The following is a 14,711-nucleotide window of genomic DNA, read 5'->3' as shown; positions in this document are numbered from 1 at the left end:
TCTCTCGTCTTACTCACTGGATGCGTCTCTTTTTGGTTCCCCCAGACAATAAAGCCCCAGAGACAGCTCAGCTGCTCCTCAACTTAACAACAAACCTGTGTTTTAAGGTTACGTAATTCCCACACATCATCTGATTCTGTCGTTGCATGTGAGTATGTAAAAGAAGTATGCGCTCTTCATTTCTCTGTACAAAACAAACCAAAACTTGTCTTTTTTTCAGTAATTGAGTTCAGGGAAAATGCAATTTGAATTACATGCCCATGGTGCTTAAAAAATCAGTTTTCCAATAAATTCACATTTTTAAAGTTCATCTGCTAGCAGTCTCCTTTTTTGATAATTCGGTTAAACTCTTCAGTCTGCATTTGGATGAAAATAGTAAAACAATACATCAGTCTATATTGATATATATCTACTGAATGATTAAAAGTATCACTACATTAATGTAAAACATTTTGTTATTTTAAATTAACTTTCAGTGAGTCGACATACATGGTAATGGTAATGGTAAAATTGGGTGTGCAAAATTATCCGGCCCTTTCAAGTTAATACTTTGTAGCAGCAACTTTTGCTGTGTTTACAGTCACTTGGATTATGTCTCTTTCAGTTTTGCACATTGAAAGACTGACATTTCTGCTCATTCTTCCTGCAAAACAGCAAGAGTGAGGTTGAATGGAGAGCGTTTGTTAACAACAGTTTTTAGTTCTTTCCAGAGATTATCGATTAGATTCAGGTCTGGACTTTGACGTGGCCATTCTAACACCTGGATATGTTTCTTTGTGAACCATTCCATTGTAGATTTAGCTTTATGTTTTGGATCATTGTCTTGTTGGAGGATAAAGCTCCATCCCAGTTTCAGGTATTTTCCAGACTCCAACTGGTTTCTTTCCAGAATGGTCCTGTATGTGCCTCCGTCCTTCTTACCGTCTATTTTAACCATCCCTGTCCCTGCTGAAGAAAAGCAGGCCCAAACCATGATGCTGCCACCACCGTGTCTGACCGGGATGGTGAGTTCAGGGTACTTTCCATGCCAAGCATAACATTTTTCATTGTTGCCAAAAAGTTAAATTTGGTTTAATCTGACTGGAGCTCCTTCTTCCACACGTTTGCTGTGTCTCCCAGGTGGCTTGTGGCAAACTTTAAACAAATCTTTTTAACGGATATCTTTAAGGAATGGCTTTCTTCCATAAAGGCCAGCTTTCTGCATTATACGACTAATTGTTTTCCCATTGACAGAGTCTCACACCTTAGCTCTAGATCTCTGCAGTTCATCCAGAGTGATCATGGGCCTCTTGGTGTCAGGATCCGGGACTTTGCCCACCAGAGGGCGCCGTGGATCCAAGCCTGGGGAGCTTGGACTTAGCTTGATCAGCTGTTTGATATTCTGCTGATTAAGGAAGCTCCCTATATAAGCTGTATGTGAATTTCTCTCTGTGCTGGATCGTGTGTCTTACCTGTGCCACCATGCCTGTCTGAGCCTTGAACCTGCAGCTGCTTCTGGTTTCCAATAAATATTGGACTTTTATCCTCCCTCTGTGTCTGTGAGTCTGCATATGGGCTAGTGAAACCAACGCTTCATGACACTTGGCTGCATCTCTGATCAGTCTTCACCCATGGGTCTTTGTAGATTTGCAAGTGTCTGGTGCTCCTTTCATTTTAATATTATCTTTTGCACAAAGCTCGTTGTAATGCTTAAGGCTTGAGAAATATTTTTGTATCCAAATCCAGCTTTGAATTCTCCAAAACAGTATCTCAGACCTGCCTGCTGTTTTCGTTGTTCTACATGATGCTCTCTGCGCTTTAAGCAGACCTCTGAGACTATCACAGGGCAGCTGCATTTATACGGAGACTTGATTACACAAAGGGGGATTCTATTTATCATCATCAGTCATTTAGATCCACATTCGATCATTCATAGATTCTCACTGAACATCTGGAAAGAGTTTTCTAGACTGAAAGTTTTTCTGTTTTTTCTTTCCTGTCCTACTTAGATTGCAGTGTCCATATAATCTGCAATACTGCCTGCATGAATAATAATAAAGCTTTTTATATGCATAAATCAAGCGGAACACTACGGAGATAGCCCTACTGCTCCACTTGTGAAAGCAATTGAGACAATTATCTTATTATCTTAATCTTATTGCCCCATTGCCAGACAGGACACTGTAAAAAAAAAAAAAAAAAAAAAGGTAAGGTAGTGCATTTCTCCATTGTGAGATCAACAACGTTCTATTCTATTCTTCTATTCGGAGGAGTTTAGCACTGGCGGAGTCCATATTATCATTATTACAGTGGGGGGTTAGTTTGGATAAACTACTTTCCTTGTTTATTTTTTTTTTTTTACTGAACCTCATTAGCAAATGTAACAAAAAAAAAAAGCAAAGAAATTAAGAAAAATACGGAGCCCCTCTGATGACAGTCAAAAAAATTTTTTAATTGTGGCCACGAAGTAGTATTTCGTAAACACAAAGTAGTATTTCGTGCACACGAAATACTACTTCGTGGCCACAATTAGACATTTTTTTGACCATGTCATCAGAGGGGCTCCGTAGAAAAAATTATGGCAGGGATTCTATTTTTTTTTTCACGGCACTGTTTTATTAAGAGCCTATTACATGGTAAATTTGCTTGCCATACCAAAGCCACCGCTTCCGGGTCCGCTGACTGGGATCACGTGACTCCGTTTGTATTGGTCGTTAAACTTCCGCTTATCTGATTGTCTCCAGCGATGTTTGCGTCTACCTGCTGGTTTCTCCTCTTCTAGTCGCCTTCTGCTGAAAACATGGAGCGGTACGAGTCTGACAGCGATGGAGACGAGCAGCAGAAACCGCTCCTTCGGCGAAAACAGGAAGGGAAAATCCAGAGAGGTAAAACAACTCTGCTGCTGTTAAAAAGCTAACATCATGAAGCTTCTTCTAACAGATATTTAAGTCGTAGGTCCGGTTCTTTTTCTTTCTTTTTTTTTTTAAGGAAGCAGTAGACATAACTCTCCGTTTATCTAACAGGTATTTTTAAAATCTGCTTATAATCAGAGGGCGTTTATCTTTTGCATTATTGGGATAAAAGCCAACAGATTGTCCCTCCTCGGCACCAGTTGTTGGCGTTGCCAACTTTTCATGGATTCATTAATCGAAGCTCAGGTGTTTTTTGTTTTTCCAGCACCAGCTGTGCTAAGAGTCAGTCAGCTGTCATAAAACAGGTTTAACTGATCCTCATTATTTACACACCTGCAGACAGGAAACACAGCAGCTCAGCTGCAGACATGAGAAACACAAACTGCAGCTTTTAAAGTGGATTTCTTTGCAAACTGTGTCCTGATATTGTACATTTTATTTGGGGAGGTGGTGCTTTCTAATTTTAATGCAGATCTTGATAAAGTAGCAGAGTATTTCATACCTGCGCCTTATAAGGAGGTTTATCTGGCAGTGCAGTTTGACTATGAATGAACTGCAGCATTAAAAATGACTTCTGCATTCTAGAGACATGAACACATTCGAATTAAAAGGGAAAATTAATTTACAGCAGAAAAAAAAAAACACCTGGAAGAACATATATATATGCATTTAATTCTAGAAATCTCTGCATTTTAAGTCTCTGTATAATTGATTCTCTGTATAATTGTTTGACAAACAGGAATTAGTTCCGCTTAAAGCTTTATTTGTGTCTTTCTTCTAAGGGATTTGTCTTTAAACCAACATTTTATCTAAAACAAATAACGATTGGCTGCTGTTTGTCAGGTTATCATTCTGTTAAACGAGCCTCTTTTGTTGTTTTTGGTTAATTATTATACCAAGCCCTTGTTTTCCTTGATATAATTATTGGTCTGATCTTAAATATATCACATTGAACTACTGAGGTAATTTAGCGGACTAAAAGGGTTTATTTCAATGGAATTTTTTAAAACCTTCAACTTATTTTACATTTGTTGTTTGAATTAAAATGTTTAGGAAACAGTGGAAGGATCGTTTTGATATTGCAGCCATAGCCAAGTAACTTTAGTAGAGACATCAGCTTTTTATTTCCATTTTAAAACTACAAGTAATTAATTAAAGGTGAAGGAATGGCATCCACCCTCAATATTTTTAACTTGGGTGGATGCACACACTGAAGGCAAAAAGCAGTGTTTAAACCTTACATTACACATAATTACACTGTACTAAGTAATGATAATGAATTTTAATTTCAATGGTGCTTTTAAAGAAATAAAACTCTAAAGTCTTACAGGAAATTAATAACTCTTGCTATAACTATTAAATTATTAAAGAAAGAAAGTGGTGCATAAAATAAGGTGAAATTAAAAATGAATTAAAATTACAGAAAAACAATTTGGCGCTGTCACGTCGAGGATCTCCTCGACTAGATATTTTAGTTATGACAGAATTGTCTGATTAACCTGCGATTAATTCCTGGCCTCAACCGTAAAAGATGGAGGAGTTCTGACTTAATGTTTCCAGGGGTCAGCAGGAGATTACCAACTGATGTTTTTGAGACTATGAGAAATCTTCAGTTGGCATGACTCAACTAGTTTTAGATTTAAAATTAATATACGGTAGAGGTAACAGAACAGTTTTTGCTGGGGACAAAAGGTAGATTTAGTTTTTTTCCACTTGGGAACCGAAAGACCCTTGCATAGGAACGTGGGGGCTCTCTCTAAGCACTGAGAGGAAGGTTCTAGGTGCCACCAGAAGGTACTTATTTTTACTGAGACGTCGGTAATCTAGAGTGGGATCCCCCCAGTTATCCAGGTCGGCCCCAGAGGATTGGTGTGCATTTAGGAAATTGGTAAATTACCTGTAGATAATGGGACAGATTGGCAGTTCTTAAACACTAGAAGAAAGGCAAAGTTCCAGGAAATCACCTCAGCCCCTCAGAGAAACAGGTTCAAATTAAAAAGCAAAAGCATGTTGAGAAAAAAATATGGTGATCAGAAAAGTATGTGGTGAGAGGGAAAAGTGACCAAAAGTGGCTGAAGGATTGGAACAGAGCTAAATACTGTGCATAAGGGCCGTATAATGAACTGTTCTCTCTTTGCAAAGATATGATAAAGTGCCGACTGAGTTTATTTAACTAGGATGAATAGTTGAATACCTTTTCCACTACAATCTTCTTAAAATGCTAAAGAGTAGGGAAAATTTTTTAGAAGTGAAAAAAAAGAGAAAAAAGTTATATAAATTGCTAATTCTTTATTGCTGATTTCAAAAATCTGAACTTTAATCTTTTTTCCTAGAAAAAGTTTGCATGAACCTTAGTTTTTTGTCCATCATTCTTACTAGACATCATATTCTGTTTCTAATTGTGCAACACTAGTGAATCTTTGGTGAATAACGGAGCGTTGGTCCTCTGCTCTTCTTTTCCTCCCTCGTCCTTCAGCCCCAGCATGTTGCTCGTCGCGCTACAGCTTGGCGTTGCTCTCCAGCTATGGCTTCTTTGTCGTCTACTCCTTGAGGGTGAACCTCAGCGTGGCGATGGTGGACATGCTTAACAACACCCATCAATCCAGCGACAACCACAGTGGCTTGGTGTGCGCCTCCCATGACGATCCTATTCAGCCCAAGCACAACCAGTCGGTGGGTACTTTAACCACATCTGAAGGGAACTGGGACATTTTTCACTTCTTGTCAACTTTGTGGCTGCAACATAATTCCAGTGAATTTCTGGTTAAGTATGTTTCCTCCTTTACATGACTAGACAGAAAATGTACCATGGTGTGTTTATGCAATCTGGTTTTCTTTTGGGGAAAATTAAGAAAAAGAAGAATGCGCTGAGTTTAAATGCTTTGATTAAGTCGATTAAAAAAACCCGTCTTTCAGGCCAACGTGTACAACTGGGATTCTGCGACCCAGGGTTGGATCCTCGGCTCCTTTTTCTACGGCTACATCCTGACACAGATCCCGGGGGGCTACCTGGCTAGCCGCTGTGGAGCGAAGTGGCTGATGGGATTCGGTATTCTGGGAACCGCCCTCTTCACGCTGCTCACGCCTCTGGCTGCTGATCTGGGTGCGGGTTACCTCATTGCTGTGCGAGTGCTGGAGGGGATCGGAGAGGTAGGTCAACTAATTAGGGTCACTAATACTTTGCAGAATTGGAAACATCTCATTGAATGAGCCAAACACATGGTTAGCCTGTTTTTCTTCGCAGGGTTTATTATTGCACAAATAAGAGGAATAATGGCCTCTCTCTTACACTCCCACACAGAACTTTCTTTTTAAAAACACATATCTATTAACTAAAGCTGCGGGTACTGTGAAACAATTTTATTATTTAATTTCCCTGATTCTGACTGTGGTGCTAGGGTCAGTGTAGGAGCAGTGCAGCAGGAAGGCATCCTGACAGAGTTTATATCCTCAGCATTGTTTCCTGCACCTCAACCAAACGCTGAAGTAATAATGATTTTATTTGTGTACAGAAGAATTCTGCAATTTCATTCTTTGTTGTTTAGCTAGTGGGTTTCATCTTAAATTTGACTAAATGAATAAGAAATCTTAATTTTTTTGAACATGGAAATTGTTTCTCAGCTCTGCTTCAGCAGGATCATTAAAAAATAAATTCATGAAACGGGCCAAAGGAAACAAATTGTGACTTCTTCTCCTCTCATCAGTTTGATTTTCTTCATTTAATAGTTGTTTTGCTAAACACAGATCTTCATTCAAGCAGGCAATCAAAGTAAAATGCTGACAGCTGTGTTCCCATTAATATTAAATAAAAAAAAAAGGTAGGAGAATAAAGAGTATAGCGAGTAAACACAAAAAACAAATTCAAATAATGAGGATCTAAATGAGGTACAATAAGTCTTCATCATCATGTTTTATCATAATGACACACATTTATTAACCACATTTGAGCCCAATTATTAGCCAATTAGCCAATCACAGCTCTTGGAGGACAGGCTCCCACCTAGCAACAGGGTAAACCACACCTCCTCACTGAGAGGAACGCTTTCTGTCAAAACATTGCTTAGAGAGGCTCTGAGCAAAGCACTAAGAGTTAAAAACTCTTTTCTCTTTGAGACGACTCAGAATCGCTGTGAATATGATGGTCAGCCTGTTACCATTAGCACTTTAACTCCCTCGTGTGAATCTTCAACAGATTTATGGTCTTTTATGTTTACTAACAGCTGGAGTTCACTAAAACCTTTGCAGGGCTCTGCAAAAGTATTCACACCCCTTACATTTTTTCATGCTCCGCTACACGAGAAAACAGCTTCAGTTCATTTTATGAGATAAACTCAAACTGGTGCATTGTTGTAAAATTATCCATTGCAGTTGTGTTCTGCCTGAAATCATTTTATGGTTAAACAGAACCCATCTATGTGTGATAAACCACAGTATAAACCACATGTTAAACTATTTGAGCGGCAGAAACTGAATGTCACCCTGAAGGCATCATCTCTACACGGTGGAGGCACCAATATGCTGTGGGAAGGTTTCTTTTTAAACAGGGAGAAGGGAAATGTTCTGAGTTAATGGGAAGAGAAATCCCAATAGGAAACCTATTAGAAGCTGATGAAATGGAATTTTTGTAAAGCAAGATATATGATTGAAGCTTGTTCATCTATTATAGTGGCCTAGTCAAAGTCCAGATCTAGTTGAAAATCTGTTGTAAGGCCATATCACATCATCCAAAGTCCCACAAAGGATACAAATACTTATTCTCTGCACTTTGTATATGAAAAACTTAAAAACAAGAAACCAATTCTATTTGTTTCCTAAAATTCAGCAGTTTTATTTGATTCTTTTTTTTTTTTTTTTTTTTTTTTTGCATCCAGGGCGTCACGTTTCCTGCGATGTATACCATGTGGGGAGCATGGGCCCCCCCGCTGGAAAGAAGCAGACTGCTCACCATTTCATACATCGGTTAGTAGCCATACAGGATTAATGTGTTTCTGAAGCCGTGTTTGGACCATAAGTAATGTTAAAAAAGATTTTTAAAACGTATCGTTTGCAGCTCTTGGACTTTAAAATTCTTTTAACACATAATAAACTTTGGACTTATCCTTCTGCTCTCTACATTAATGTATCAGCTAACAGAGGTTGGATTAATAATCTCAGTCTTGAAAGCATGTTTCTGTGTTCAGTCCATGTGTCATTTAACTCTGCTGTAAACCACTAAAGCATACAGTGCCGCTGTTCTCTTCCAGCTGTAACGTATCTACATGTTTGCTCTCTTCAGTTTGGCTGAATTCGCTGCTGTGTCTCCTCCAAGTCCGGATGTTTATGATGATATGGAGATTCTGAACTGAAATCACGAGAATTTCCTTAGAGCTAAATCCAATTGCGAAGTATAATTTGATTAGGTCGTTTACTGCATAGTGCACTGAAAGCAACGGTATCTGTGATTCAGGTTGATCACCCTTTCAGGATCGCTGGACTTCTGTTGCTAATTAATGATTTTATACAGTTTATCACAACAATTTGTCCTTATTAATGCTCAGAGTCCTGCTTAACCCCCTGCTTTAAATACCTGATTTTAAACCTCTGTAATCCAATCACCATTAGTAGTTGACTATGTTTTAATAGTCCTGCAGTATTTCCACAGCAATTGATGACTGATGCTTTCCTGTTTTTTTTCTCTTCCATCCCAGGAGCCCAGCTGGGTACCGTCGTAGCCCTTCCTCTGTCTGGTGAAATCTGCTTCTATCTGGGATGGCCCTATGTCTTCTACCTCTTTGGTAATTTGTCTGGAATGTCAGTAGTGGAAGAATAATCTGTCTTCTTATCTGCTACTCAGAGCAGATGTGCTGTAATGGTTACAACAGACCTCTAGATGGCCTTTTAGCAATCAATACAAACTATCTCTGCTAAGCAAATACGCTGTTTGTCTGATTGTCTGTTTTATTAGATGTGAAAATTCAGTTTATTAGTATTTGATGTGTTCTTTAAATGAAGTTAAATGAGAAAGATGTGTGAGATTTAAACACAAAGCAGACTGAGAAGGTGAAATACCTGATGTCTAAGTGATGGAAGCCGCTGTCAGTGATAGGTCAACATTATCAGCTAGTTTCTGGTTCCTCTTTGGAAACAATGATTAGGCAGATTAAAGAGGAAACAGCTGGTGGATAAAAACCAATTACAATTTCCACTGCGTTTACTTTTTGCTGACTGAAGGCCTCTTTGCTATCCTTTCTAAACACAATAATCTATAAAAGTCACATGTCGGTGTGAAGTCATGTGTCTGTATGTGTGTGTGTCCAGGTGCGGTCGGCTCGGTGTGGTTCTTCCTGTGGGCTTTTTTCGTCTTTGACAGTCCAAACAGTCATCCCCGTATATCAGAGCAGGAGAGGCTCTACATCATCAATTCTCTGAAAAATGAGGTATCACTAAATGCCTTTGGAAATGATTCTGAGCTGCTGTCAGAAAATATCTGCAAATTAAATTAAAGAAGTTTGTTGTTCGTCCTGTTTTTTCATTCTTGTGACCAAACTAGCAATGAATCAGCAGTTTGCCACAGCTGATAAACAGCTCATGTCTAACGTTCAACCACAGCAGGTTAACATGCCGTGCATCAGCTGCTCTGTACTGTAAAACCTAACAAGCAACTTTTGAAACATCTGCTGTAGATATTTAATGTTTTTCTATTGAATGATCTTTTTGTTTCTACTTTAATTCAGATAATAATTCAAATAATACACCATCCTGTCCGGGGAACTCATAGATGAAAGATAGTCGGTGGGAATAATCTGGACTATGGAATTTAATGAATGAGTTATAAAGAAGAACATACTGCATCCTTTTTCTTTTGCAAGAAGGCAATCTATTAACAGAGCGGCTTCAGTCCGTCCAATTTACAGCTACTCTCTACTTTAAAGGGGATTTATAAAGTATAGTTAACATGTATGATGCAGGTTAAAGTTTGTCACATATTTATGTGAGGAATTTTTGAAGTGTAAAAATGACAAGAACAACAATTTGTGGAGCAAAATTTCAATTTCAAGCTATAATTCTAACCAGACACACGTAATTTCTTAAAATCACACACTATTAAAATATAATTGTCATTTTTTATTAGGTAAAGGCAAAAATAATTTTGTTTCTTAAATTTATTTGTTCTGTTAAATTTTAATCACTCAGGACCCCTGTTCAGCTGAGAAAACGGCTTATATTTTACACCAGCAGGGGGAGACAAAGTGTACCTCTACCTCTAATACATTTTCACTTCTTTATCTCAGAAGTTAATTTTGCATTTATTTGCATCCTTTGAGGAAACCCTGAGTTTAGCTGGAAGATAAAGTGCAGCTATTGGTTTGGATGAGATACATTGCTTAATAAGGGCACAACTGCTTCCACAATTTCATGTAACATCAAATAAAGAAATGTTTTGATGCTTTTTTTCCGTTTTTCATTTAGTCATCCATTTTTTTCCAGCTGTCCCACTCTGCAGGCTACATCCCCTGGCGAGCCATCGTAACATCTATTCCCCTGTTAGCCATCGTTGTGGCTCACTTTTCCTACAACTGGACCTTCTACACACTTCTCACTCTCCTGCCGACTTATATGAGTGACATACTGGGATTCAGCATACAGCAGGTAGCAATGCCTTACTGGGAGAAACAAAAGTATGTTTTTGTTTGGCTAATAAATCCAGGCAGGCAATGATGAAAGAACATTTTTTTCCTGACAGAACGGGTTTCTCTCAGCTCTGCCGTACGTGGGCTGTGCTCTCATGGCTGTGCTGAGCGGCCAAGTTGCTGATTACCTACGAGAAACCTGCCTCTACCCGACAGTCATCGTCAGGAAATCCTTCTCTCTGATTGGTAACCAACATTTAGATAGTTTGGAGTTTAAAAATCTGTGATAAATGGAAGTAATTAGATGTTCTGGTCCCATTTCTACAGGTATGATTGGACCAGCGGTGTTCCTGGTGGCAGCAGGTTATACCGGCTGTAACTACAGCTTGGCTGTGACATTCCTAACCCTCTCCTCTGCTCTGGGTGGAGTTTCTGCCTCTGGGTTTAATATCAACCACCTCGACATCGCTCCTTCGTAAGGATAAGTCCCAACTCTCAACAATAGATACAGTGTTTGCCCCCCCCCTTTTTTTATTTGAAATACATTTTTCAGAATTTATTTCAAATTTAAATGCTGAGCTGAACTCAGGCTGTGCCTGGTTGAATTAAACTAATTCTGTTCAGATGAGTGAGTATAATTCCTGTACAGCACTGCAAAAGACTACCATAAATGTAAGTTATCACAAATGATTGATGCAGTTGTTGCTGCTGATGGTAACCCAATCAAATATTAGGTTTAGCTTTAGGGGGCAATCACTTTTTCCCACCGATCAAGACAGGTTTGGATTGTTTTCCCCTTAATTAAAACCATTAAAACCTGCAGGCTGATGCTAATTCTGGAGGTGTCCTAATGGATTGAATTGTAGGGATGTGATATTTTCTTTAAATGCCAGATAAAGTGTCCTGCAAGTGTAAGAGCTTACTGAAAAAACAAAGAAAAGTCTTTAAGAAAAGGGATCAAAAACTAGATTTTTTTTTGTTGTGGTGTATTTTTGTTGTAAACTATAAATTAAGGTTAAATATGCATGTATTATTTATAGGTATGCTGGTATACTGCTGGGAATCACCAACACTTTTGCCACCATCCCTGGCATGGTGGGACCAGTCATAGCAAGAGCCCTTACACAAAATGTAAGTATGCGCTTCATCTTTGAAACCCTCCGTCTTCCGTTAAGGGCTGAGTTAGCTTCTCTAATTATACCTTTAAAAATCCACTCAGCAGCTTTACCCCAACAATAAAGAATGTATTGAGCTTTAAAAGAAATACATTGCAATTTTTCGACCACTTGGGGCGCTCATCTTCAAATAGTGGGCCAGCTACAATGCAAACTGTTTCTTAAGCACATTTCTACTTTTTATGTGAATTCAGCTTTTATTTTTTATTCAGCCAAGTCGTATATTTGAGTGTCAAATAGAAAAAAATGAACAAACTTGTTATTTTCATTTCAAAGTTCAAATAAAATACTTGGAGGAATAGTTTTTATCTCCTTTTCTAACCAAGATGTTACCTTGTTGTCAAAAGAGGAAATTGGAACAAATAAATGAATGTATTATGTATTCATTTCTGCATTAATTATCACACAGAACACTATAGAGGAGTGGCAGACCGTCTTCTACATCGCCGCCGGCATCAACGTGTTTGGCGCACTGTTTTACACGCTGTTTGGAAGAGGGAACGTGCAACCCTGGGCGGTCCACACATCCTATCCTCACGGCGACTGATTCGTCCACAGATTCATTCAGAAGGAACATTTAGTCCGGAACATGTTGGAGTTAAAGGTCATACTTTAGAGAATCGCCATGCTAATGAAGACCCAGATTAGGATGAAGGTAAAACTTCATTTGAAGATTGACCACATGTTCCTTTAAAGAAAATGATTAAGTATTAAAAGGGTATTCCTGCAGCCCATGGAAAGCCTGAGTGCATACTTAATTTTAAAGTTAAGCTGCTAAATTACAAAGCCAGAGACTAAATGTTTCTGTGTAAAGGGCCAGTTAGTTAGTTAGTCTGGATCCTAACTAGTTATCTAAGCTTTGTTAGGTGCTTATGAATCTACAGAAACAACGTTACTGTTGCTTTAAATGTGTCATTATACAAAAACCCTAAACTAGATCACATAGACGATCGGGAAGGACATTTTAAATTTCTCTGTAAGGCTTAGAAAATGCAAAGTCCTTTTAAATGAAAACAAACAAACCAGGAATTTGTCTCATTTTTATCTATATTTTAACTTTGTTTTGTTTTAGGAATTGGGCTGAAGTGTCAGGACAAAAATGGATGCTATAGTTCTGATTTTAAAATCGAGAGCACATCGTTTATCTAAAGAAAGGGAAAGAAATTATGCTTATGTTAACATGACTTTATAGCTGTTTTTTGTGGTTACCTGCAACATTTATTGTAATGTAATTTTGTTTAGGGAATCATATCAGTCTTTAAGTTTACTTTTTTTAATTGATTGTTCACCACAAACCTTCTTACAAGTAAGGCTCATTTACTTAAAGAAACATTATTTGTTGTGTATAAGCTTTTGTTTTCTTAATGAGGGAATAGATTAGTTTAGGTTAAAGGTGGACTAAGCTTAAAAAGACTCATCCAAAGGATGGACGCCCTTTTCTCAGGAGTTTTATGCCATACATGAAATGAGAAGGTTGTTTATCAACTGAATTAAATGTTTTTTATTTTTTCAAATCAATGTTTAAATTACTCAAAACAATGTGTTATATCCACATTGCTTTAAAAAAGTAGCAACATTATGGAAACTAAGGTAATGCACTTGTGCCTTAATTTAAAAAGATTTTTGATCCAGCATAGATGACGCATTCTATGTTTTTATGTTTCTTAATCTTGTTTCTATGTTGATATCCAAGGAATCAAAGGGATTTTCTGTTAATTCAGTGTAATGTAAAGCATATGATGGGAAATAATTATAATGAAAATGTTATTCATTGTCATCTTATAAAAATGAATCCAATACAGCCATTGGCAAACCTGACTTGTTTTGAGTTTTTATTTATTATTCTATTAATGGATTTAGAAAAACCTAAAGGATATTAAGTTTGGACCAAAGTGGTTACATGAAAAAAAACCTTGATATGTAACTCACCGAACTTATGTTGGTCCTCGACTAGAAAAGAAAATGATTGCGCCCTCTTTCTGCTACAGGAAGGCTTTGATTACGTACATTGACTTTTTAATAATAAAAAAAAAAAACACTTGATTAATGATTAATACCATCACAGCTTTGCCAACAGTTTCTTAACAAACTTTTATTTTATTGGCCTTTTATTTCTGTTACACCATCAAACAAATAGTTAAACTTAAAATAGTTATTCTTTAAAGGTGCCAGATTTGTAAATTAAAGGAGGTCGTGGTAAATTTTATTCCATCCGTCCATTTTCTCTCGCTTCAGGCCTGAACACTGGTTGTGTACAAATTTTTAATCTCTGACCTAAGGACAATATAGAGAAGCCAGTCAACCGAACAGACAGGTTTTTGCACTGTGGGAGGAAGCCGGAGTACCAGGAGAGAACCCATGCATGCACGGTGAGAACATGCAAACTCCATGCAGAAAGACCCTGGGCCAGAATTCGAACCCAGAACTTTCTTGCTGCAGGGCAACAGAGCTTCTACTCTGCCCGGTTTATTTCATTGTAATATCTACAACCAGCAAGAAAGGTTTGGGAACCACTGTCAAAGACCACCACAAATAAATCAGTGAACAGAACATCATACAATAGATTTGAGTTTTTATTATTTTACAATAACAAAACCATAAAATAGGGACATTCCAACCTGGCACTACAAATACACTCTGCTTGTTTTTTATGTCTATATACTTGGGGTAGAAATATTACTGATTAAAATGTTTTTCTCATTTTAAATACTTCTAAGGAACCATTAGAATAAGATGAAAGAGGTCAACATACAAAGAAATCCTGGTCAGATATCCATAAACTAAGTTTAGAGTTTAAAAAAAATGATTGACTTGGTAGAAACAAACTGAAATATTCAGGATTTATAAAGCAATGCTATTTGCAAATCAAAACCAGCTGGATTAATAATGTATGGCCTGTTAAAACTAAGAGCAGTTACAATAAAAAATCAAATATCTTTACTAATAAAAATGACAATTTGCTGAACTTAATTAAAGCCATTTAAACGGCTTTTAGGCCACAGCCATAACATGGAAGGTTAAATCATTACCAGTAT

General features: G+C 37.6%; 1 protein-coding gene across 1 annotated transcript; it reads left to right on the top strand.

Moving 5' to 3' along the window:
• The first annotated feature begins 2,675 nt into the window (after positions 1-2,675).
• Positions 2,676-13,186, top strand: slc17a5 (solute carrier family 17 member 5). The gene is made up of 11 exons (XM_038272543.1): positions 2,676-2,864; positions 5,368-5,564; positions 5,808-6,041; positions 7,763-7,850; positions 8,579-8,665; positions 9,189-9,307; positions 10,359-10,520; positions 10,615-10,747; positions 10,829-10,976; positions 11,542-11,632; positions 12,086-13,186. Exons 1-11 carry the CDS (start codon positions 2,780-2,782, stop codon positions 12,221-12,223), a joined length of 1,482 nt encoding a protein of 493 aa, XP_038128471.1. The 5' UTR covers positions 2,676-2,779; the 3' UTR covers positions 12,224-13,186.
• The last annotated feature ends 1,525 nt before the right edge of the window (positions 13,187-14,711 follow it).

The sequence above is a fragment of the Cyprinodon tularosa genome, unplaced genomic scaffold, assembly GCF_016077235.1.
Source record: "Cyprinodon tularosa strain WSP-4 unplaced genomic scaffold, ASM1607723v1 ctg836, whole genome shotgun sequence".
In the NCBI taxonomy this organism is placed as follows: Eukaryota; Metazoa; Chordata; class Actinopteri; order Cyprinodontiformes; family Cyprinodontidae; genus Cyprinodon; species Cyprinodon tularosa.
This window is presented reverse-complemented; position numbering and strand designations above follow the sequence as displayed.